The sequence below is a fragment of the Pieris brassicae genome, chromosome 4, assembly GCF_905147105.1.
Source record: "Pieris brassicae chromosome 4, ilPieBrab1.1, whole genome shotgun sequence".
Classification (NCBI taxonomy): domain Eukaryota; kingdom Metazoa; phylum Arthropoda; class Insecta; order Lepidoptera; family Pieridae; genus Pieris; species Pieris brassicae.
Window position 1 is genome coordinate 19,629,458 of NC_059668.1, and position 27,719 is coordinate 19,657,176.

The following is a 27,719-nucleotide window of genomic DNA, read 5'->3' on the forward strand; positions in this document are numbered from 1 at the left end:
AAGCCATAATTTTCATCATTTATTTACTGAGTTTGATTGAGTATCCCGGTATATGTGAATATAATTCGTAAAAAACACATGTTTTGATTTATATTTTTATTGGTGTTGTTTGAATGATTGATATTGTATTGAGTAATTATAAACTAAAAGCTGAATCAAAATACTCCAATTAAAATTTATTAAACTATACCAGTGAATAGCCAAGATATAATTGAAAGCTGTTATTTCATCTCGTTGGATAATATAGCTCTATAATTATCAGTGTAACGATGAAAAGGACTTTCAAAGATAAGTTAAAATAATAGCTAGTAGCAGTTATAAATTAATATTAGAGGTAATGTAAATTTTCAAGATAACGAATAATAAATAAATAAATCCTGTATTTGCCTTGAAAGTACATATGATGATGGGTGAATTAAAAAAACAGCACAGCGTCTAAATGTCAAATCTTAACATGGAAAACAAAGTCAGGTTTGTTCGAACACTTATAAGTCGAGAACGGCAGGACCACTTGTCGTGGTTTTTGTTGTTTTAGTTTTTTATGAAATAGGAGGCAAACGGGCAGGAGGCTCAGCTGATGTTAAGTGATACCGCTGGCCATGGACATTGCCAGAAGACTCGCAAGTGCGTTGTTTAAGGACCCTAAGTCGAATTGGTACATTTTAATTGTCTTCGTCCCGAAGAGCAGAATAACTACAGTCAACATTGTTTTGATTCTTATCGGTTATATTGACCAACATCAAAGGTCTCGACTGGTAAAAGTATTAGGTATTTAATAACAACATCATCGGCTATTACGACGACCAAATATGAGTAGTTCCTACGGTGTCGACTTTTGACTGTATAAACAATGGATAATTTGCGAAAAAATATCCAATTCAACATGTTCTCATCATGGGTTTCGTAACTGTCAATTAATGTTTAAAGTTCATCCCGTGGGTACTGTAAACTCTCCCCCCCCCCCCCCGCGCAATTAAAGAACGTATTTTAATGAAGGTTTCGAATTGCCATTATCCAGAATATTCGATTAAGCGTATTTCAAATTTTTAAGAAGTTAGTAGATTATCAAAAAGGATTGATATGTGTCATTTTCTTAATGAAGTAGAAAATTAATATTTATTTTGTATTACTTTCATAAAATCATAAATTAAGTTAAGCTAATCTGTAACACGACGTTCAACCATTCTTTTCCCGGGTTTCGTGTTACATGTCCAGCCCATTGTAATTTTTATGATGTTTTTATATATTCTACGAAATATTAGAATATCTAAAGAAAGTCTATTAAAACTGTCATCATGTTTTCAACACACAATTGAACAATAATTATGCTATCAATACGGGTTTTTAAGGTGTATGACTCGTTGGAAGATAATATCGAAAATCCGCAACAGATTTTAAGCCCTTTTATCACATTATTATTTCAAAACAGCCCCATTTTCCAATGTTGTTTGAAATGGAGGTCTGTTTACATAACCTGGATAAGCCGCGTCTCAAATGATGTCGGGAAATGTTCGGTTAAATTCACGCAGGATCTGTACCAAATATTTTGTTTTTGAATTGTATTTTATCGAATATATGAAAGGGTTTTTGATGAGTTTGTCAAGGATTGTTAGATTGCTATAATTATAACAATTTCTGATGTAACATTTTCTGCCCGCAAATGTTTGCGTTAATAATGGTTTCTTTACAAGGTTTATCGTATCGAGATAGAAATATGAATCTATACATAAACATTTATTTCTCGTAAAATCACAAAAAGATTTTCTGTTCATTATCTTGTAACGAAAAAAAGAATAATATTTCTATTACAAAAAACGATACGGCAAACTTACCTTAATGTCACCATAAGCAAAAACGCATATGCTTATACAGAAGTATGCGGAAAAACTTACAGATTTTTTTAAAACATTTATTTTAGTTCCACAGTACGTCGAGTGTTAAGGCGTCCAAATCAATCATAATACCTTCTTGCCGAAGGTGACAAGTTTCTATAAAAAAAACGATTTTACTTGAGTAGTAAGACACAGTATTTTACTTGTCATTTAAGTCAAAAACAATTAAATGTACTTCCATAGGTTGTCCAATGTAATGTAAAAATTAATTAAGCAAGAAATTGGCATTTGGAGATCGCGTAGGTCCTCCATGGCGTCTTTCCAGAAATATCTGTGTTCCGGGATAATCTGAGATGGGTACACCTAGGTGGGATTTTCTAGTTCGGAGACTGCCTCGCTTTGTGGCGCCAGCGTAGTAAGTAAAGAATTATATTAATTGAATAAACACATTACACAGGGATGAATAATGTTAAATATATTTATATTTAAAACTAGACCACCTTGTTTTCTATCTTGTCAATTCGGTGGTAGTGATATACATTGTACCCCGATAACATCATTCATGAAATGCTTAGCCACGTTTTATATACGTGTATAGCACGTATTGCAGGAATTCTTATTTCATAAAAAAAGGATATTATAAATCCATCTTCTCAATATATTGAAATACTTTTTGCTATTTGAGCAACGAGCAGACGAGAAACAATCGATAATTGTTTGTAATTCTGACTTTTGCCATTCGTATTTTGGAACTTCGAAGAGTTATGGAAGTAAAAATAAAACGTTTTCTTCACTTCCTATGATAGATGTGGCAACATTCATAATTACTGAAGCCATAGAAATTTGCACATATTGCATGGAATTGTTACGGTATAGCTTAATGTACATATTATTTATAGCTATTATTTTTCAATTAAGAACTTTCATTACGAGCGTTCAGCCATTTAAATTAACAAAAACGTTCTTATATTTACATCCTAGCTTTTTATTCTATAACTACGAGCGTAAAAGTACTTGGAACAAATAGGATACTTTAATAAACAGAAAGTGCTTTCAGCAAACATCCTTACAGAGTATGAATAGACGCGACAATTCAAGAGGTGAATAAAAAAGCTAAGAAAACACTTCAAACACAAGTCTGTCGTCTATGCTTGACTTATTTGAAAATTACGTATATGTATAATGTTTCTATATAAAATGTGTCATTTACCCTATTTCGCCATCATATAACATTTAAATCAATATTAAAATTGATTACCTGTATCGTCTATATGTATTTATCAGTTCTGTAGTTAATCTATTTTACTATAAATTAGGAAATAAGGATATAAAGACAGGTGAACACAACATTATATGACTTTAATAAAACTATTTTCAATAGATTTATATACTCTAAAACTATTATATAAATATTTAATCATTATAGCTATAATTAATTTATGTACAGTTATTAAAATACATTAAAAACTATGAAATTATTAAATGTGGCTTTTGGTTAAGATTAATAATAACCGTGATTCAGTGTTATCTGATTAAAATCTCCCAACAATAACATTCAGGTAACATTATAAGTGACACGGACAAACTTCTCTGCCCCATATCCTCTTAATTTCACTTAAACAATCGCTGTGTCTAGATATTAAAACTAGCGAATCATGACAAGCTAATCATTTGCCTTAATCACAATGCGACTATCAAAATTTCGATTAGTTTTAGTACTTTTGACCGTAGTACTACATGTTTAACGTGTCTTATTTGTGCCTCATAAGGTTATTACTATAAGAGCATATACCCACATCGTCGCCCACACTAACTGAATGTCGATTCTTGCGCCTGAAAGGTAAAAATAAAATGCTTTAATCAATATTTTTTAACTTTCCATGACCATGAAATGCAGTAACGTACAAAAAAGCAGCGCCACGAGAAAGAATTGCGTTGGAGACCACCTATAAGAAAGTTTGGTGAAGTTATCCAATTGGGTGGAGGATGCTAAGACAACTATATTGGGTGGCTCTAGTATATGCGTGATGTACGTATTATTAATTAATTAAAAAACGGCATGAAATATCTTTGTAATGAATAATAACTATTCGTAATACTTGTCATGTTACATACGTTTATTGTACATTGTTACGTAAATACATAACCGTAAAATCAACTTGTTTATTGTATAAAGATGTACCATAATGTTTAAAAGTACAAAATAAAATAAATTTTCTCATAACGCCACCATAAATAGAATTTGTGGCAGGCATATCTATTTTCTCAATTCGACAATTAATACAAATTATACGCAATATAAATTATAAAGTAATTAGTAATTCATACGCTTACACAAACTCGCACACACACGCACGCATGTACGCACAGACACACTAATATTTATGATACCTACCTGGTAAAATATAATACTGGTATAGTAACAAAAATATAATTTGGTTTTGCAATTTTTACAAAAGCTGTTGGCTAAATAAATAAAAATATGTAATATTTGTAAATTTAACAATACTTTTCGTACAATACAAACCAATTTGACTAATGTAGTACAGTTATTAAGTCTTTCGTATTAATCTTTATTCACTTGCAGTTCTTAGTATTCTTAATAGTATTATAATGCTAAAACGTTAGTGCAATGTGTATTTAATTTCCTACAAAATTCTTGGCTTTGTTTCAACTGAAATGCATGAACCGAAAAGAAATTAGATTTAAGGTCGAATTCAGGTTTTTTTCTGTAGAAAACGATTTAACTTCCATAACACAGCTTATCTTAAAAACTCGTTCCGTGAAGCGCACCAGCTTAAAACATCTCTTAAATATACCACGTACAGTACTAAAATGACAATGACACTTCCCTACGTGAGTAAGTGTCAGAGCTGAGATTATATAATTATTATTAGTATACGAGGCTATTAAATCATACATTTTTATAAACTACCTTTGTAAGAACCAATAGAGTTTGCGATATACCTACCTTTGGGCCTACTATGACCTCTTATTGCGAGCCTATTCACAACCTATAACTGAGATACATCACTTATTCATATCAAGACGTCGAATAAAACGGGCAGATGTCGTTCATTCAATTTGTTTAATTCACACCATGGCTTGGACTGAACCAAAATTTGACCGTTTCGCCTTTAAACTCTGACAGTACAATGGACTTTAATGTTTAGGTTAGGACTACAACCTTATATTGCATACATTTTTATAAACTACCTTTGTAAGAACCAATAGAGTTTGCGATATACCTACCTTTGGGCCTACTATGACCTCTTATTGCGAGCCTATTCACAACCTATAACTGAGATACATCACTTATTCATATCAAGACGTCGAATAAAACGGGCAGATTTCGTTCATTCAATTTGCTTAATTCACACCATGGCTTGGACTGAACAAAAATTTGACCGTATCGCCTTTAAACTCTGACAGTACAATGGACTTTAATGTTTAGGTTAGGACTACAACCTTATATTGCAAGAACAACGTCAAACATTCCGACAAAATTGTTTTGATGTGTCGTTTATTCTGAAAGAAATTTACTTAACGTACCTGTGTTGGCAACGTATTTGGAGAGTTGCGTGCGTGAATAGAGTGTAAGGACAACGCTAGTATCACGTAGGACTGGTGGCTCCACTGGCAACACAGCCTCGCAGCGCACACGCACTGCGCCGCTCTCTTTCGGGACTGCAAGATGAAGTACGCGCCAGGAGGCACGTAAACCTCCCGCTTGGGGTAAACTTAGCTCCGTACGCTGCCACAGCTCTTGCTAAGCATTTAAAAAGATTAAGTAATATTTTAGTATTTTGTAAATTAATATAAAAAATATCATTTCGAATTGTTCTTATTGTGGTCTTTATGTTCGCGACAAACTCAAAATTTATTTTTAGGCAGCTTTCACCAATTGAAGGTTTAAGTATATAAGAACTGGCTTTCAATTGATTTAATTAAGGAGAAGAATTATTATTATTATTAAGGACAATACAGATATCATGAATGAATCCAAATATATTAGAATTTTAATACCATTTGAGATTGATTGAGCAATGTTAGTTCGGGCTAAGTCTTTACTTGAATTCAAGTAGGTACTATGTATGTTAGGTTAAGTAGTATTTGGTAATATTGCCATGCATGCAGCCACTTGTTGGGCACAAGTGGCTGCATCGATAGGATGCATTTGTTGATGCAAAGTGTTGGCTCGGCTTACGTCTTCTCTTACAAAGACGTGATAGTTTAATAATTGAAATGCAAAGGTCATTTCGATGTATATGTCTGTATACAAAATGTTTGTTGATACTGTGAAGAGTCCCAGAAGATGAAATTATTTCCAATGCAACTGATTCGGTCTTAGACAGCCACTTAGTGGTTAGTAGAAAGATGAATACATTGAATTGTAATATTTTTTTATCTATAAGTTGTATTTTACCTTACTTCGAAAGACATTACCAGATAAAAAATATCTCAACATGGCTTCACTAATTTAAGGTTAAGTTAATATTTTTTTACACTGTACATTTGTGAGAATTATTCGTATATTAATCCGATATAATAGATGAGTAAGATAATTATAATATTTGAGTTACATAATTGATAAATATATAACCTACCTTTTGAACCTCGTTACCAATATACCAATTGATATCTGCAGGTGGCAGCGAGAAGTCCGAGCTACAATTAAGCAGTACATGCTCTCCGGGTCTCACTAATTTGGGAGCTCCAATTATGACAGGATCCCTCTCTGGCATCGCTACGAAATACATATTTGTGCATACAAATATTTAAAAACACAAGGTTTTTATTTACTTATAAAATCTTGCCAAAGCTCGGCACATTGGTACAAGAAAAACAAAATACAATAATGAATGTGACAAGCACTTATAGGCAAGACACACACACGATGAAATAAAGAAAAATAATCTATGAAACCTAACATCTAAATATTTCTGTGTAAATATTTTGTGGTCGATTTTCTGCGTAAGACAAGTAAAAAATTAATAGTTTAATTTAACAAAAGTATCAGTACTTTTTATTTTGTTTGCTCTTTAGAGAAGCTGGCAAAAGATCGAGACTTCAAAAACGTCATGGATTACGACATACGGAGTCATACTTTGCGCTCATGAGTCTCGACTCTGAATCTTGTCACAACCTTGTAAGTATACTTAATATCTTTAAAAGTAAAGTAAAAAGTAATAAAATCAATTGTAACATGACAGTATGATCGTAAATATTTGAAAAACTAACCGACAACAGTCATGTGCTTGGTCTGTCTCGCTATCTGGAATCTTGGTCCTTCGGTGGATATCTCGCAAGTAAATGCCGCTCGGACGGAGAACGGTAAAGGCATTACTCGCACCATACACCATTCAGCCTGGCACTCACCGCCTTGCACAATTATTCCCGTAACGTTAAATAATCTTATCGAAGGCTGTTAAAAAATAAAAACAGTTATATAGAATAGTTATTATTAAATACATCGTACAAGGTTTTAATTTAAAGTATGATTGGTATAGATGGTGAAAGAGAGGGAGAGGTTCCAATACCTCACTCTCCCTCGCTCTCTCTTTTAATTATTTTATTTATTGCCTATGGTCATACCGACGCCGTGTCTCGAAATAAACCGTGAAATTAAATTCATAAAATACCTTTGTTTTAAATTTTGACAATTATCACGAGGCTTGTTGACGATTTGAAATTGAACCATTAACACAAACGTGAGAGCAGACATTAGAGGCATTCCTCTACGCCGTTTACGGGACAATCATATTTTATTTTATTTATGTTATCTAACATGACAAAATGAGGACAATCACAACACTTATGTAAATATGTTTGAAAACGTGTTAGTTGTTAATGATATAATGTTGATATGTATCTCGAAATAACATAGGAATAATTGTATAATATCAAGCAACTTTAAAACCTTTTTTTTTTCTTTCTAATGTGTCGCTCTTCCGTAGATAATGATGTAGATAATTCTATAGTGATATTCGTCTAACGATGAAACTCAATTTCGATGCAGTTCCTTTAGTAGCGGCTCGCGTGGTACAGAATCTCAATGCCCTCTTTATAAAATCAGAAAAATTATTTAGGGTTGTCAAAATTAGTTTACACTTGCCTCTTGTGAGGGATTATACCGAAGGATCTCATGCATATCTCTGTACCACTTGACAGAGTGTAGAGTCTCGTCATTCATCTGAAAATCACAGATGAGTTCTGCAGCTCGCCGCGGGTCTGCATACAGCGGCACCTTTAGTTGCGTGATCTTATATGCTGAGGTAAAGGCTGGAAAAAACGAAGGGCTAATATATATTGGAGATACTCTCGTGATTATCGTTTAATTCCTTTGGTCTTTATGGAGTCGGTTGCACTTCAGAACTGATTAATCTTCAACAACGATTTATATTATAATATGTCTTTCAATGTTTACATATTGCATTCTATTACATATACAACAAGGGTTTTTATAACCTCTTAAAATATAATATGGTAAGCCCGCTTAAAAGCATGAACCTAATCTGTATGAACTTCCGAATTGAATTACTAGTACATTTATATATTACTTATGTATAGCGTTAAAAGCGTAAATAAACATTGTATTTTGCAAATAATATCGCAATTGGTTGCAGTGCCTCGAGCGCGTACAAATTTACTCAGAGAAACGCCATTTACGCGTGTCTTGCGCACCCTAAAAATATTAAGGGTATTGTCTTTTGTTAACATAGCGTTTACACATCGAAAGAAAACATTTTTTTACCGGATTGAAGTTTTACAGCGTGCGTCACCGTTACCACGCACGCTGTAAAGCACGCGAAACTTCGGAAAAAATTTAAATTATGTAAAATAATTAAAAGTTTATAATGGCTTCAATCCGATAAAAATGTGTTTTTTTTAATATTCAGGGTGCTCAAGACATCTAATAAGGTATTTGCATGATTGGATATATTTAATTGTACACTGGCTGAATTCATGAGTTGCATTATTTATAATTAGTTATAAATAGGTTTGTTTAGTTTATATTATGTTTTTAGTTTAATTTTTATATTAATAAGTTTTCTATTGTACTACAATTAAATAATTAATTTTAAGTTACTATAAAAATAGGTCGATCGCATCTTTTGTTTTATACTACTATTTGCCAATTCAAATATATAATAAATGTAAGATTAAGTCTGGTAAACACATTTAAACAATTTTGGACCCTGTGCCAGTACACCTATAAAGTTGGTAGCATTTCCTCGCTGTATTGCAATACTTATTCGTTGAACGAGGAAAGCAGCATCTCTGGGGTCACCTGACCGATCTACCAGACGGCAACTTAAATCTTCAATTAGCGCCTATGGACTTGAACCCCACGGCCCAAGAGTCTCTACTCCAAAGAGAACAAAATCGAAGTTAGGGAAAGACTCTTATATTTGAGCTGATTATTATTTTCCGCCTACTCTCTGCTCTGAGGTGAGATGGGGCTAACATGTTCATCCTACAAGGGACCAACAACATCCCATCCGGCCGCTTACCATCATCTCTAGCCATGCATGTTTGCTACAAAATGGCTGTAACATTGACGGAGGCAAGAAAACGGCATGTCGCTAACACGGCCTGGCGAGAAAAACGATCTGCACTCTTTTGCCAATGCAGGCCACGGTTGTATTAATATACAACTTAATAGTTGTTTATTCAAAATATTACTTTAACTAAGTATAACTGACAACAATAAAGCTTACGACAGATCTACAAATGCCTTGTTATCAAAGCTTTTTACAAAGCATATTACCATTCGTAAGTGGGTTCTAAAGAAAAGTCGGAAAGAAAGTGGTAATGAAATGGACATATTGAGTGATTTATATTATCCCATTTCGTTCACTTGAACGCTGGTGAATTCAAGGCGATATTGCCTATCATAAAAATGGACACTCACAATTACGGATATAAAACTTATATGCAACTATTACTATTACTAATCTACTAAAGATTAAGAACGAAGTACTGTTTAATGTATGAAAGGTAAATAAGATCGAATTTATTAAATTAAAAATCCTTTAACGGAATTAAGATTTACATTATTAACATCTCAAAGAGAATTAACGATAGATAGCGAGAGATAACAATGATAGGTGCGCGTTTATATCTTGTTAAATAAGTGTTTAAAATAGTAGGTAATCGCGAAAACCATAGAGAACATTATCAAATGTATATTGAAAAAGCAAATGAGAGAAAACATTCCGACTAAACCATAAAAAAATTGCACATAGCTAAAAAAAACTTACCAAGAATTGTTAATATTGTAAAAATCTTCATGCTTATCACTCTCTAACACATTACTTCACGCACAATCCTTGCCACAATAAAAATGTAATTAAATTAGTACCGTAATATATTGTAAGCAACACAAAAACACTTTTAAATAAAACTGGAGGTTTTCAGCAAGTGCTGAATTTGCTAGCTAACAATATTTAATATTTTTTCAAATTTATTGGAGTAGAGAACTTCTGTCAACCTCGATATAAGGGAGATTTTTTAAATTTGGTTCGTTCTAAACTTTGCAGATCCTTGTCTCTGAAACAGCTATGGCGCGTGTGACGTTCGTCTCGACAGTACACAAAGTATCCTTGTTCATCCCTTTAAGCGAAAACATGCGCACTAGAACTATGGTCATTTACTTTAATATCTCTGATCTCATTCTAAAAAATTTATAGCTCTATTATAATTTCGAGCCCATTTTAACAATGCAAAGAAAACATTTTACACATCAAAACATATACTTCACAGAGGTATCAGTCATCACGTCTTTGTTAAGAAATCAAATTAAATAAAAAAACAAGGTTAAATATTGTTTTTTTAATTTAATTCTTGATTTATTTTTGCCAGGTATTTTCTTATTGTGTTTTTATTTATTATCCTATTTATACATTTTGCGTGGGGAATTGAATTTATTACTAACGGGTTTGTTTATACATAAGCGACTATATATTAGTATAGGCTTGACAGTTGTGACTTAATTGAAACATAAAAATATTTATACTATTGTTAGATAATTTGACTTTTAGTAACAAAAATGGCGGGAAACTACGGTTTTGTTTTATACTATGTATATATTACGTATATAATACGTAATATCCTATTAATCGCTATAATAATAATCGCTGTTGTGGTAACTATTTGTCTATTAAACCGAAACATCATTAAAAATCTGTTGCGTAGTTCAAAGAATAAACTTTGGCATTATAAATATTCTAAGATTACTCTTTTAGCTAATATACGGAAAAACATGCTTAGCATTTTGCAACGTAGACCATTGAAAGTAAATAAAAATATCCTAATTACTAAAGTTATTGTAACACTTAGTTAACATAACCCTTCATGATTTTCCCCTGAAACAATAATTATTTAGGACCTCGCTAAAATAATTTCTAAAGCTTTACATATACAAATGTTACGAGAGAATTAAATGTTTCTAACAACTCTTAATAAACAGTACGAGCGACTATTTTCGACATAAATTAAATTAGAAATTATAGATACTATACAATTTCACACGTTGTAAGTAATGACATGAATAACACTAAATGGCACCACAGATAAGGGACAATTTGAATGTCGTTGATGATCATTTTTGCTTGCAATAAAAACTTCTTGGTCGATAGCGATTTGGAGACACACATAAGAGTTGTAGATCCAGATGAAACTACATTCAAATTCGGTTTCTTCGTTATCTGACGTCATTTTTTTTATTTATAAAATAGGGGGCAAACGGGCTGGAGGCTCACCTGATGTTAAGTGATACCGCCGCCCATGGACACTCTCAATGCCAGAGGGCTCGCGAGTGCGTTGCCGGCCTTTTAAGAATTTGTACGCTCTTTTCTTGAAGGACCCTAAGTCGAATTGGTTCGGAAATACTTCAGTGGGCAGCTGGTTCCACATAGCGGTGGTGCGCGGCAAAAATTGCCTAGAAAAACGCTCAGTCGTGGAACGGCGGACGTCGAGGTGATACGGGTGGAATTTTGTATTCTGCCTCGACGTCCGATGATGAAACTCAGCTGCAGGTATAATCAAATCTCTGTAAGAAAACTTAAACACAATTTTTTTCAATTGGTTTTAATATTGCATTTAACCGTTTTTTTAATCACTATAATGTTAGATAGCATTCTTAGCAACAAGCATAATTAATGCCGGAGAGGCTTACCAATGAAGCATGATATTTTAATAGGCTACGCGCCTTTTATCGACACAGTTACCTTTATATATTTTTTTTATTTCGAACTAACAAAATGTTTGCGTTAAGGCAATAACTACTTTCAGTATTTAATTAAAAATGATCAATGTTATGAAAAAGTAGTTAATTGGGGGAGGGGGGAAACAACACTATTTTTTCAATATTAGAAATTCGACCCTAAAATCATTGTCGATATCGGGACAATAGTGGTGGGGATGAAATCGGCTCGTAGTTCGAATCGGCAGTACCCAGCCCTTGCTCGCTCACTCCAGTGAGCTTCCGTCCTGCCCTTCAGGCCATTGACCACCCCGCGACGGCCCAAGCCGAGGTCCGAGTCTTACAGGAGACGATCTTACGCTAGCCGCGGGATAAAACGCCATTCTAGCCGAGCTACGCTCGCCAAAACAGCCCGAGCTGAGCTGTAAAGGCCCTTAAGGCCAACAGCGAGATTCCATTCAAAATAAACCCAGTCCTTGCCGGATATTGCCTCTGATTTTAGGGCCGTGTGTCGACGCTTTTAATTGATTATTTATATACGCAAAATACATCACTATAGTGTAATTAGTATAAAATGTAATTATTTCAAATCAATTTCGTCTTTTGTTTGTCAGCTGAAAATAAACATTCAGACCGTGTTATATAGACAATTATATAAATAATATAAATATTATTATTTATTAAATATATTGCCAATGACTTGTTCGTAATTTAACCAAATAAACATTACTTTTTAAGGTATATTTGAGTTAGTTGATGGTAATTTCAAAATGATGAAAATTAATTTTCTTTGTGTATTCTGTATACTTATAATCGTGTAAATTAATACGCGTGAAGTAAATTCTGGGAATTTTTAAATTAATTTTTGATGAATTCTTTTAAATGTCTTGTGTACCCGGCCAAACAATATGAAGTGTACGGCCAAGAATTATTTTTTCTTTTATTAATGAAATAAAGTTATAAATTCCATTTTTATATACGACAATACGTGATATCGCTTACCCCCGGGGAACGAAGTCGTAAATGCAAAATAATTTTTTTTTTCAGGAAAAATAAAAGGTGATATTATTACCAGGATACTAAATACATTACATATAGGTAAATATATAGAAATATATGTCAAATAAACATATTTTTTTCTATTTCACTATCACTATTTCAATGAATATTCAAATAACATATCAAATTAGATTGAAGGGCAAAAGCGTTATATGATTGTTTCACTGTTTAAACATAATTACGGACAACACAGGCACAGCAATATATGACGGCATACTGTGAAAACCTTTAATAGAGATATATTATTATCACTCTCTATATGTTTGTAAACGGTTGTTTATGATTATTTGGAAGAATTTTGCAATTCTAAACTAACCTTTATGGTTGTTGCTATCTATTTCAGGAAGCTGAAAGGCCGGCCAACTTACAAGCCTTCTGGCAATGTGAGTGCCCATTGGCAACGGTGTCACTTAACATTAGGTAATGCCTTCTACCCGTTTACCTCCAATTACATTAAAAAAAATTTTTGATGAACGATTACGACTATCATTGTGCAAAAAAAAATCCATAGAATAAACATCCTCCTGTTTTTTTTATGATAAAATGTTACATCACCCAAGGAAGTCAAAAATGACAAAAGATTGACGCAGTCGTAATAGGTTTACGATTTCGTTCCCAGTGGAAAGCGATACGAAACAATAAAGTCTTTCCGCGAAAGAGTTTATTTGAAAAGGTGCACGTCGTTGGAATAAATTTTTACCTAAGAAGTCCAATTCTGATTTGTCTCAAACTATTTTCTTTAGGAGTAAAATCAAGTCACGTGCGGATTAATCAAGAATGACAAGTTTGTGTATTCAGGGGAAGTGTAGCCACTAACGAGGTGACGCGAACGTTTACAAACCCCAGAAATCTCGCGATTTTCTTAGATTTAGAAGATTGTATTTTATTTACATGAGAAACATTATGTATATATGAGCGAGATACACGTCCCAATTTCAGTCTAGTAGATTCACTCTGACATGTATTTTTAATGCAATTTTGAATTTGGTAAACGCGCTAATATTGCAAATTTTAGATGGTAATTGATTAAATAGTTGCACACCTAATTGAACTCTTCAAATAATTTGTGCGCGGCTTCGGCAAGACAAGCAAACGCGCTCTACATTATACATACATTATCTGTCGTCATTTTATTAGAGTGAAATATGAAATTGGCGTATTTCGTACTGGCCACTTTAATCACGATGTTCTCCTCTTCGGTAAGGAATTCCAAATTCAAATTGCGTCACTCATTTTACAAAATGGAAAACTTAAAGTATCGCATTATTTACGAGTATGAGTTCCGCCGTGGCACTAGTGCTGCGGAAACGACTCGAAGGGTGAATGATGTGTATGGCGGTCATGTTGCAAAGGAAAACACAGTTCGTTTTTGGTTCCAACGTTTTCGTTCTGGAAATTTCGACCTGCAGAACAAGCCCCGTGTACGGCCTGAGACCCAAGTTGATAATGAAGTATTGAAGGCTATTGTGGAAGCGGATCCATCGCAAACCACGTCCGAGTTACGCACGCTGCAGGCTGCGGTGTTAGTGATAAAACTGTTTTAATTCACTTGAAGCTAATTGGGAAGATTAAAAAGCTTGAAAGGTGGGTACCTCACAAATTGACTGAAGCAAACCGGCAAACGCGCGTCGACTGCTGCGTTACATTACTGAACCGGCACAATAATGAAGGTATTTTAAACCAAATTATTACCTGTGATGAAAAATGGATTCTTTACGATAATCGGAAGCGCTCAGCGCAATGGTTGGACCCTGGCCAGCCAGCCAAATCCTGTCCCAAGCGAAAATTAAATCCAAAACCCGGTATTGTTCATTGCAGTTTTCTCAAACCTGGCCAGACTATTACGGCTGATGTCTATTGTCAGCAATTGCAAACCATGACAGAAAAGCTAGCGGCTAAACCACCTAGGCTGGTCAATCGCTCCACGCCACTGCTACTTCACGACCACACACTGCACAACAGACGGCTTCCAAATTAGAAGAGCTTCAATTGGAATGTCTAAGACATCCTCCGTACTCCCCGGACCTTGCTCCAACAGATTACCATTTTTTTCGAAATTTGGACAACTTCTTGCAAGGGAAAAAAATTAAGTCTGATGGGGCAGTCCAAATCGCCTTAACAGATTTTATTGATTCTCGTCCGACTGTTTTTTTTTTAGTAAAGGGATCAATGAGATCTACCTATGAGATGGCAAAAGTGCATAGTAAGCAATGGTTCATACTTGGATTAATTAAATATATTATATTTAAAAATATTCGACTTTTTGTTCCTCCCATACAAAACGTCAATTTCATATGTAAGGACCTAATATTAAACATGGCTAATGGCTATGGACCACCTGTACCATTACGCTACCCTAATTCGAATTATTTATTTGTTACTTTTTTGCTAAGGGTTAAATTAAATTAACAATATTAAAAACATTGCAACGGGTGGACTTATCGCTAGAAGAATAAAGAAGAATAGAAGAGAAAAGTAAAAAAAAGAAGTGCAATACGTAAGAGAGCTTTCAAATATTACGTAAAGAATTTGGAGGGGGGGGGTCCTCTTGTAAAACGTAATGATGCGGGGCGGGAATTGAATGACGCGTTATTGATAATGTTATTTTCGACTTTCCAGTACTTTTACACCACATAAGTAAGTTTGTGAGTAAGTGATTATAAACAAAAACATGATTATTAAAAAAATGCTAAAAATAGATACCCAGAAAAATAACCCGACGCGAATATCGAGGATCTAAAGCTTTATAATAATCTGTATAATGAAGATTGATAGGACAACATTTATGATGTTCCAAATCAAAATTTTAATTGGTTTTGCGTCTATAAACTAAATATAGCAAATAATAATTCTATATTCAAATATTTTAAACGGCTTTGAATATTATTCATATAAACTAATTGGATTCACCTTTAAAGAACCGTCTAAGTTGAAAAACCTGACATGACACGGTCTACCAAACTTATTCGAACTGAATTATTATGGCATATTTTCTTTTGCAGGCCAACAGGTGAACTTCAATTTACGTAAACTAACTAGCTTTTAGGCAGATTTTGGTCAATATCAAAATGCATTCCGCAATCTGTGCGTGATTTAATTTATAATTGTTTAGTAAAGCCACATTTCATGAATCTAATTGAAATATGGGATATAGCATGCAAAACCAAAATTTCTAACATACAACCATAAACAAATAAATTAATAAAAGCCCTATTTAGATACAAGTTTTTAACACAAACTAATAAAATCTACTAAGACACCAAAATTATGACGATGAAATAACTATATGTTTATAGCACCTGTTTTATTAAAACATTTTCAAATAGCTCTGTCCATAGTAGGTTATCATTAGAAAAAACGAACATATCATTACACGCAATACTCGTCGAGCGAGTTTGCTTATCTTGCCAAATTATTTTTAGAAGTCTATTAATTATGAAGGTGTGAAATCAATTGTATTTAAGATTTAATCAATTACTGTCTAAAATTCGTATTATTAGCACGTTTAACCAATTCAAAAGGCATTAAAGATACATATTAGAATGATCCTAGTAGACTACAATTGGGACGGCTGATTGCGACGTGTATCTCGTTCGTATATATATTAAGTTTCTCATGTAAATAAAAAAATATTTTTTTTTGTAATGAAAAATAAAGTTCTTTAAACATAAACTTTTAAAATTTAAATTACTGTAGTAAGCTTTGACTTTACTAACGTAAAAATATAAATGACATTGTAAAACTTATTTATCTAGACATTCCAAGCTCGTAACCTCGACTACCTACGCATGGATACTAAAATAATAACCAAAGATGATCGTATTATAATAATAAAAAAGGCAGAAACTTGTTCCTGGAGGCCAAAGCATGTTGAATACTTTTGAGCAATCATCTCGCACACGATTAGAAGCAACTGTTCCGAAATGAAGTACACTATTTGCTTTTTGTTGACGTTGTTTATATCCACTATTTGTTACGAATATGACAATGATAAAGAAGAATTTAATGAATTTTACGAGGAATTAGAAATGGAAGAAGAAAGTAAAAAGCCTATAATATACGATTTAAAGGACTCGAAACGTTTATTTGAGCAATACATTAAGGATTTTAACAAATCGTATAAGGATGACAAGGAATATAAGGAACATTACGAAAACTTCGTTGATAATCTCAAATTTATAAATCAAGTGAACTCGTCGGGAAAATCGTCGGTAGCTGGACTTAATTCGTTATCCGACAGAGATGTGACGAGTGAATTTGACGGATTTTTATAAAAGGTTAGTGGTGCTTTCAAACATTTTGTTTTGCTCCTAAAAATTTTGCAGTCAATACCTCATCTAAATACTGATTATGGACATATAAGTTCTAAATCAATATGCGTACATAATACAAGAAAATATCACGATCTAAGAAAACACTTTTTAACCGGATTGAAGCTATGTATTATTATTGTAAACTTATAATTATTTACATAATTTCAAATTTAATTTTTGATACGTTTCGCGTGCTTTACAGCGTACGTGGTCACGGTGATTTATAATAATAATGCATAGCTTCAATCCGGTTAAGACGTGTTTTCTTAATGTGTAAAAGCTATGTAAACAAAAGACAATACTATGACGCTCTAAATTAAACACAGACAGAACATACAAATTCACACAATCAAGAAACATAAATATAGGCAAACAGAAAAATAAAACGTAAACTTAAAATAAATAAAAACCTTACCTCAATAACCGAATATTATATATATAAAGATCATAATGTATCCGTAAAACGTATCTTATTAATATGTATTTATTGTGAATTTCTCGCGTGAACAAATGAAGGTTTAAAATTTAATATTAGTTACATGGTAAAGACGTATATATGGAATGCTTCGGACAATATAATGATATTGTGGTAAAAAATGCATGACTCCGAGTCCGTTGTCCTTAAGAAAAGGTTCTTTATTTACTGGATTATAAAAACTATATCTATGCATAATTTCAGGTCTCTAATCTCAATAAAACTAAATTGATTTTATTCCATAATTTATACAGACTTAAAGTGTATTTTTGTTGCTTTAATGGTGATGTAATAAGAGTTGACTTTTTCAAAGGTCAAACATAATACTATGAATAACGATTTAAATGGCGCAATAACCTTTGCGCCAACAACGTTGAATTTTAACAGCTGTCAATTGACACTGACAATTGTCAGGCTCTGATTAAGGCTCGTTCGAAAGTCATTAATTACAAAACTATGTAAACTCTTAACTTGCGAAAGTAATCTTAATTATCAAAGTTATAAATCTCTTTAGTGTTTAGCGCCTATCATTCGCAAAAAGTGCTTCTAGCGAAGGGCATGTCTTGCACACTAACTTTTTGTATTATTGTTTCAGAAATACTCTCTACGATGAAGAATTGAACCATAATATATGTATAGCAAGCATAAACTTAGAGTTATCTATACTGAATAAAACAATAAATGAAATTAAACTATAATGAACGTACTGACTTTAATTTACGGGAAATAAAAAGGGCTATCACTAATTTAGATCATGAACACGCAACGACGTCGAGAGGACCCGATGGGCCCGCAGGCTCCGTAAATGGAGATCTCGGCAGAACAAAAGACCGTTGGGCCGCCCACCGACTAGATGGACGGACGCCAATGCATGGCGCACACGTTGAAGAATTGTAAAGGGTTGGCGCTAGTTACGTCCAGAAATGGACTAAAAAAAGAGAATAATGATGATTTAATTTATAATAATTTGTCAACCCTATAGTAACCTATAGGAAATATGGGGCAGGGACTTTTGTGTCTATTTTCATATATAAACAGCCTACACGCGCAGCGTTATCAACAATACTACAAAAGATATTTATGAACTTTCCTTAAGAAAATTAAATTTTTCGTTCGATCATAAGCTGTTCGCTCCGATAACGATGAGGGATCGTGGCGCGGGCTACAATTGATGGGCCGAGTACGTGCTGTGCCTCTTGACGCTTTACAGATACTGATAAAATGACTTCTAATAGTTCAACTAAACACGGTAGCCTTATAACAAAAAATCTCTGCGAGAATCGCACGATTCAGTAGCAATATTGCAACTGTCACTAGCAAATAGATGTAACAGTGATCGGACCATAATCGCTTGTTAGCTCACACTTTCGGAACATACATGTATAATGTAAAAATATTAACGTACTATTAGTTGACTATAAATGAAATTCAAAGCTATTACTGTTCGTATTTGCCTATGTCTTGAGTCTAGTAGGTATGTTAATAAATTCTAGAAAGCCACTCGATAATAATTATAATGAGATCATTTGTATAATAAGAAATGCATGATATTCTGTCAACATGTTGCAAATTTGAAAAGAAGAGAAGAAGAAAGGAGAACATTTATCCACATCACATAATATTTCATTTCTATAATCAGAATTAGGTACGTACGTGCGTTTATATTTATAAAGAGTTTAAACTATTGTCTATAACATTGTTGTAAAAAACTCCTTTTATAATTTCAAATCACATTTCTCAATTTCCTTCTATTAGTTATAAAATTTGTGATTACAATTACTATTAAAGCATTGGTAATAAGCATTTGGATAGATAAAACAATCGAATGTGTTACGTCATCGACCCTAATCTGTGGTCATAGTCACGTGCGCCAGACAATTTACTCCGAGGCATTTTATCTTGTAAATTGTCTAAGGCGTGATTGATGATACGATCATGAACAGGCCTAAATCGAATATAATTTTTTAGTAAATGTGTCGCACATATAAAACCTTCTTTGTGCCTTATCAGATGTTTTATAAAAGGAGGAATATTTTATAATCAATGGAGGTTATTTTTTTTAAATATTTAGTTTAATTTTATTATGAAGTATGTTAATCCGGTAAATTTCATGTCAGGGGCATAGCACGAGTGATTACCAAATAAAACCATCTTTATTTAAAAACAAAAAAATAACTTAAACATATTCTTCTTTATTTATTAAATGCATCTTTAACCTAACCTAACTTATTTTCTAATATGAAACGGCACTTTCGGTGCCTCATCACAGTAACTTGGTCGTGATAGTAGAATAGCTGAGAGCATCTCCCTCTTAGGAGTGTGCTAAACTGAAAGCAGTTATGCCACCAAATATACTTATCAATTTGATAAATGTTTTGTTCTAAACTATTAATCTTTCGGCGGGAAACAAACTTAAACGTCAGTCACAGCGTCGGTATGACATACCATAGGCAATAAATACAATAATTTATCAGATACCTCTATCAATCTGAAACAAGTATAGTCTGTATTTCACGGTCCTTTGTTTTTAAAACCCATTTATAAGGAAATTGGAACAATGCAAAGGCTCTTAAATTAAATCAAGTGATGGTCCCTTCAGTGTTATCACCAAACGGATAGACCTAAAACGGAAAGCTCTATTTGATTAAAGTCGTAAAATCGTTTATCGCAAATATAAATTAACTTACAGAATAATACATTGTAGATAGTGATTGACGAATTCGTAAATAAATCTCTATGTACCTTGCTATATATTAATCTGTTTAGTAAATGGTACACAGACTTCCACAACAAACTGAAAATACAGAATAGTGTAATTAGATCAACAGCGTTTACGTGTACTACAAAAGTAATAGGCATAGATAAAGATATAATATAAAGAAGCCCCAGCACGGACTGTTACTGCAATATGTCAAAATGCAATAAGTTTTTGCAGTATGGGACTCGGGTTTAGCATATTATCCACTATTCATCAACAGACATTAGCTCAGCTTCATCAAAAATGGTTCGGTTTCATTACGTCGTATTAAAGAATCACAAATGAGTTCACGGTTCATTAGGTTTCTTTCAGTGAGCTCGTGAGGTAACCAAATATCGAGCAGTTTTGTGTATCCAGTTATGTGGTCAATTCCTAGTTCTTCAGCTACGTCGTAACTACTAATATGCCGATTTTTCTCCACTCAAAATACTTATATATATATATATATATATATATCCATTATGGCAACCATTTCATGCGTAATAGGGCGACCAGAGCGACGTGCATCTTTGAGATCAAAATTTCGGATTGAAAAGCTTAAATCAAATTTGTGCTACTTCCCACAAACACTGCACTAGGTCCATAAACATTAATTATTCGCCGAATTGTTTTCGCGGCTTGACTTACTTGGAATGCAACTATTCCCTGGATATGTTATGATGCAGGATCCTATTGCTCATTATAAATTGTCATTTAATAATAAATGTATGATATTCAGTGTATAATTTTAAAAAAACTCATAGGAAATTGATAATTAACATACATATTCAATACTGTAAAACGCAAAACTTTATTTATTTTACCAAAATACATATACACAATTATATATAAATAAGTATTCCGTATATATACTTGGCCTAAGCCAAGAATTTGTTTTACAAAATGGCTGAATATAATTTGGCAAAGCCCTAGTGGACAAACAAATATTATTATTATTAAAATAGGTTAAAAGAATTTTATACAACTAACAGCGTCCACAGTCTGTAACATCCAATAGCAACAGCAATGCCGACGAATCTTACAATTTCATGTCACACACTAAATTCTAGGAAGAGTAATGGTTTAATAACGCTGTATGCTTGATCGGCATCGCCCTTGCATTGTCGTTTATTCAGGTTGTGTATTAAACGTTATGATTTGTCCATATCCAATCTTATCGTTTGGTATTTCTCCACGGTTAACATTATGATAAGCGTGCAATTTCGATTGTAAAATGCGCACATTAGGCAAACAAATTCACTGTTATAATTTATATGCTATAACCAAATTATTTTCATAATATCTGTGGTTAAAAATGACGCGCTAGCATTTTCAGCATAGAGACCATTCGCCGAATCGTTTTCGCAACCATACTGTATTAATCATTTGATATTATTATTTTCTTTTGTCTTGTCTCATATTCCTATAAATTGTGTATTTACATTGTATATTCGTGGATGCTTGGCAGACCCATGACTTCTTTAATACAAAGACTCGTGGGTTGTTAGCTGCGATATTGCGGGCTACTCGTTTGTGAGGAAGTTGCATGGGTCTGGATAGCGCTGCGCCTTCTAAAGTTCTCAAGTCATTTTCATTTCCTGTTTATACTTCCTTTAATATATTTAAATAAGTAGCTGATTGTCCTCATTTTGACATGTGTAATGTTTCAGAGTATAAATAAATTTTTTAAAAATTGACAATTTTTAACAAAAAAAATGGTCTCGAAGACAGGTAATCAGACTTCTACGCTGTCGATTTTTAAGTCTAAGGTGCCGGATGCCGATTTCCTCACGATATTTTCTTCATCGTACGAGAGGATGTTAAAAATCCGTTTGTGCACAGCCGTGATACGTACGCACGACCGCAGGGTGTGCGCAGGAGCACGCCTAAACCACATGGCAAACACTGCTCGTCTGCTTTCAGAATCTATCATTTTAAATACGTCTGACACCCCTTATATATATTTAGTTAATGTACTTTATTGCGGGCATACACGCTGTAAGCGAGAAAATACTATGTTAATGTTCGGCGATGTTCCTGAATGCATTTTACCAAAAGAATTAACACTAAGAAACAAAGAACCAGCATTTAAATGAGACAAACAACGACCAACTTCCAGAAGTCAAGTTGTTTCGGATCCATTTGAATACGAAGTTCAGGGCCTACCAATATTGTCTATTTGCCGCACAATATTATGTACTTATATTTCGCGCGGTTAGCATCCAACCCAGGCTTGAGTTTGCTTTCTAGCGTGAACTTTCAAAGGAGTTGGGATGATCTTCTATCTCTATATATATAACAGACCGCGCAAGGTCGGTGGCTGTCGGGTCTAGGGAAGCCGGTCAATGGCTAAATGCTTATCCTTCGATAAACACTGGCACCCTTTTGGCCCCGGAATCACTTCGCATTGCCATCAGCCTCCGCTTAGGAGTGCCCATATGTAGTCCCCATAAGTGTCCTTGTGGCTTTGAAGTAAGTAGCCTTGGGCATCAAAAAATAATAATCGGCACAAGTACAAGCGTCCTTCCTCCAACTTTGATTTTGTTTCCTTTGGATTAAGGACTCTTGGGTCGTGTGGTTCAAGTGCACAGGCGCTTATTAAAGATTTAAGTTGGCGCCTGGTAGATAGTACTGGTGGCCCCAGAGCTGGTGCTTTCCTCGCTCAACGAATAAGTATCGCAATACAGCGAGGCAACGCTGCCAGCGTTAAAGGTACTTTGTAGGTTAAGAAAATTGTAAATACAAATTATATTTTCATGTTATAACAATAGAAACTAAGTATCAGTCAATCATATTGAAACAATATTAAAAGACGCATAAATTACTTTAATATTCTAATAGCATAAACTTACTAGAGCAAATTTATGGTTTTACAATTATGTAAAACATTAAGTTGCCAATATAGTAATTAGATTTTCCAGACTGAAAAATTTACGATTACGATTTATTACTGTTCAATAAGCGTATGGATAAAAAATATCAGCATTAAATATTAACGAGTCTTTGTTTTGTCATTAATGACGTTAATATTTAAAGGTATATAAACCATAACTTTTAAAGCATTAGTGCATTCTGTAAATTGTCTTACAATGATTCGCATTATTTGTGTTTTGTTCGTAGCTGCGTTGGTGAGTGCTTCGCCAGAAAGAAAACGGCATTACGATATAAACGACGCCCCGGCCTTGTTCGAAAAATTCATCAAAGATTATAACAAACACTACAAAGATGCTGCAGATCGTGAAGTACACTATAAAGCGTTTGTAAATACTTTAGAAAAAATAAATAAATGGAACAGTGTTGGATCATCGTCCACTGCCGACATAAACCAATTCACGGATATAACCCCTGAGGAATTCGACAATATGAACGGGGTCCCTACTGTTAGACCTACTGTTTAAACTTCATAGAACGTAAGTATTTTATATTTATATCAATTGATGACTCACTTTAAAGCACTTAGATATTCATGCAGTTTGCGCGGGAAATCTTAAAGAGATTGCGAATGAGGCTGTCATTAGCTTACCTAATTTATGTTTTTGTTGAATTTCTCTCTCTGTTGAATCTCTTCGTGTTTGTTATGTTTGCCTAAAAGTGATTGTCACATTAAATCTTGTATTTTAGATTTCTTGTACCTATTTATCAGTGTGCCAATCGTTGGCAAGATTTTATGAATAAAATTAATGACAGAACATACGTAAGCATAAAAAATACTAAACATAAAATAGACTAAAAATATGTTTTCATTTTTATAAACGTTTATTGAGTTGTACCAGTACCATCTAAAAATGATAGTATCGACAATAAGTTAAAGAAAGTATTAAACTCTGATTCGGTTCTGTAAAAGTATCTGCTGAATGTCTGCTTAATTTTCATATTTAATTTTTTTTCAGTTTTTGACATACTAATGTACTATGCTCTGAAATCTGATTTAGACGCTTAGACCCTTAATACTTTACTCAAATTTGAATAATTACCGCTTAATTACTCACGTTACAGGAATTCACTGTGTGTGTATTCAGTTCGCATATTAATCAAAATATTATTTTCAGGTCAACATCATTGAGCCACTTGGAAAAAAGTCTTCAATATTTTTCATTGTAACTCAAACTATTTCTGTTTTTCCACTGAGAAAATAAATCTGTAATTACGCTCATATTTTTTTCGTGAATTATCTGATAAACGAAGTATTATATATTTTGTGTTAACACATTAAAATGCCGTTATTTAAATCGTTGGATTTAACATCGAACTCTGTTGGTCTGGTTTCCCTACCTACTTCAAATTATAATAAATTTCGTCCGAACAGCCCAACAGGAGTTAACGCTGAAAGCTTATATTTACATATACAAATGATATATTTCAAAGTTATGTAGTTTGCAATTATTGATATTTGCCTCTAGTACAAAACAGTTCTGACCATCTTGTAAACACTATATGTTAGTTTCTAAACAATCACAGAGGCACATTACGTTATTGTTAACTATATAATATTCTCAGGGGATATCCACGCAATTAGGTCGAGTAAGTTAGTAACTCGTCAGAAGCCACATCGATTTTTTTTGCATTTGAAATTTTTTTATTATAAAATAGTGGGAACGGGCAGGAGGCTCACCTGATGTTAAGTGATACCGCCGCCCATGGACACTCTCAATGCCAGAGAGCTCGCGAGTGCGTTGCCGGCCTTTTAAGAAAAATAAATTTTGAATGAACCCCCTGTTCCCTTATAAAGCCATAGCCATTCTCTTTGCTGAAGGCACTAGGCCAACACTGCCCTTCACAACATAAGCATGTTAATTTTTTTATCTCTATGCAATAATTAATTCATCTTTTATTATATATAGATTTATATCATCATAGGGTTAGAGTAGTTTTTAATCAGGTGTTGTATGTTTTTAACCTACTTAAAAAAGGGGGAGGTTATTCAATTCGACTGTATATTTTATTCGCGGATAACTTAGTCATTTATGAACCGATTGTGACGTTTCATTTTGAATCAGGATCTAGAAACCAGGGCCTGATGATGGAATCTCAGAGAAATGGAGAGGAACCTCCGAATCTGTGAAAAGTCTGTTCAAATGAAATGATTTCCTCGAATGTCGGATTTTTTGCTACAACTTTTTTAGTTTTTAAGCTTCATTGTAATGGCAGTAAGCAAATAAATCACCTTATAAAGAGCGTCTTAACAACCTAGGTCGGGTAGGTAGGTAATACAGGTTTAATTATTAGGTAATAACTATATAAATAGTGTTATATTACTCATAAAGCGCCACCGTACCTGATTTACACCTTTACTTGACTCGAGGGTTCTGGTTTGTAGTCAGTCGAAAATATTCAAGGATTTGGGTAAATTGCACATTAAATCAAGACAGCTCAATTAAATGTTTTCTAAACACTATTTTAGAGACATAAGAATGTTTCCAAGATCTTTATTAAAGAATAGGATGAAAAGCCGAAAAGTTTAGATATCTACATGCTTAATATACCGTCAATAAAATTTCATAATGACCACGAAGACCTTGTCACATCAAACAAACTTAGATTATAGGCAAAACATTTCAAACCACTTAATTTGCTGATAGTATCTACCTACATTTCACCTGAAGGATTTAACAGACACACTTCGAAACCAGATTCAAAGTCAAACAAACATCTTGTCCAAATAGCTTTGAAAACGCATTGAGAATACTGAATGTTGATATTCCTGCATCTGAACAATGCATTCTATATTCTTAAAGTAAACATCGTGAGAAAATGTCGAGATACTTAACCCTGAGATCCTTCGTTTCTATGACGTAAAATGTTTCGGTCAAAACATCTCCGTCGTGTAACTATTGAACCACGACAGTGCCTGTATTATAATTTTAAATTAACTTATTTCTCTATAGATAAAAATAATGCGTTACCACATGCAAGCTGAGTCATTCATACAATACGGACTAAGTAGTTACGGACGAACTAACAAAATCTATTTGGACAGGTTTTACAATTTGCAAAGAAATTTTTTAAAAACGATTGTAGACGAAGTGGAACCCAATATTTTCATGATGACCTGAGATTATTTAGACACTAGAATAATACCAATCCATTAACAAGTTTCATGTTCGCTTGTCAAGGTAAACTTTTAGGACTGAAAGCAGCTTCGAACAAGCGATAAGCAACCTAACCTAAAACTTCGGACAAACAAAGTATTGTTGCAATGTTTAAAAGGTATTTTTTGGTCAACTATAGAAGTCTCGTAGGTAAAATCCTTTGTAGCCAGGTTTGTGTTTTCCAACTGACGTCAACTTTCAAAGACGCTGTGATGATCCTTTTTGTAAATCTGAATTCCAAAACTTATTGTGCCAAACCTCTATTGCGGAAGGCTGGTGGCAGTGGAGTCTAGGGTCTACACTTTTATTTAACATTTTTATTCGGTAGATCGTAGTGTTTTTAAATAAGAAACAAAAAATCAGACATATTCATCGTTTTGCAAGTGTGATTGATGTATTGATATGTATATCTTTTTTAAATATATTTACTTACACTGACCGACTGGTATTAATCGAAAAGAAATAATGCTAAGTAAAGATATTACAATTCATGGTAAAATGATTACAATTTACAGTGAGTTTTAAAGTTTGTTGAACATTTACAGTAACACAATGCTTGGTATTATTTAAGTTAAGTGGTTTTCTTGGTCGTTAAGAACTATTAAATTACAATTAACAATCATAATTACATATGTGTTCAATGTTTTCTCATCTAGCCTAAACCAAACTAGTTCCTCCAGTCCAATGGACTTCGCGTGTGGACTTGGCAGTTTATGTATTTAATATTATTTTTATAGTTTTATGTATATTGACGTTTACATTTCTGCCGCAATAACTGATAGAAAGCCTGATTATTCGTAAAAATTTCCACTGTTTAACTAAAGCACAACATTTAGTTATAAATATATTGATTTAATAGCAATACTCCGAATTGTGGGATGAAAGTCAGTCCCACGCTGAAGCCATTATTATTATTATTAGCCAATACTGTACTGACGCATACATGTTATTGAATGATAATAAGTGGATTTTTACATACCAACAGACTTTTACGTAACTAATCTTCG

The 27,719-nt window shown here is 33.4% G+C and overlaps 1 protein-coding gene and 2 long non-coding RNA genes across 5 annotated transcripts; 2 read left to right on the forward strand and 1 right to left on the reverse strand.

The window, feature by feature from the left end:
* Nucleotides 1–3,322: 3,322 nt before the first annotated feature.
* On the reverse strand, nucleotides 3,323–27,719 carry LOC123708513. 2 transcript variants are annotated; one of them, XM_045659271.1, is made up of 6 exons: nucleotides 27,692–27,719; nucleotides 7,948–8,114; nucleotides 7,074–7,257; nucleotides 6,440–6,579; nucleotides 5,385–5,601; nucleotides 3,323–3,665 (listed from the first exon to the last, which is right to left on the reverse strand). In XM_045659271.1, the coding sequence occupies exons 2-6, from the start codon at nucleotides 8,023–8,025 to the stop codon at nucleotides 3,595–3,597; spliced, it is 690 nt and encodes a 229-aa protein (XP_045515227.1). In that variant the 5' UTR covers nucleotides 8,026–8,114; nucleotides 27,692–27,719; the 3' UTR covers nucleotides 3,323–3,594. The 2 variants fall into 2 exon arrangements, with proteins under 2 accessions (XP_045515227.1, XP_045515226.1); XM_045659270.1 differs by lacking the exon at nucleotides 27,692–27,719 and adding an exon at nucleotides 10,097–10,400.
* LOC123708515 lies at nucleotides 3,477–10,588 on the forward strand. Its single transcript, XR_006753617.1, has 4 exons — nucleotides 3,477–3,861; nucleotides 6,481–6,623; nucleotides 6,879–6,981; nucleotides 10,376–10,588. It is a non-coding gene; the product is annotated as an uncharacterized LOC123708515 (long non-coding RNA).
* Nucleotides 11,830–18,588, forward strand: LOC123708514. 2 transcript variants are annotated; one of them, XR_006753615.1, is made up of 4 exons: nucleotides 11,852–11,872; nucleotides 13,087–13,137; nucleotides 16,854–17,375; nucleotides 18,482–18,588. It is a non-coding gene; the product is annotated as an uncharacterized LOC123708514 (long non-coding RNA). The 2 variants fall into 2 exon arrangements; XR_006753616.1 differs by lacking the exon at nucleotides 13,087–13,137 and having other exon boundaries at nucleotides 11,830–11,872.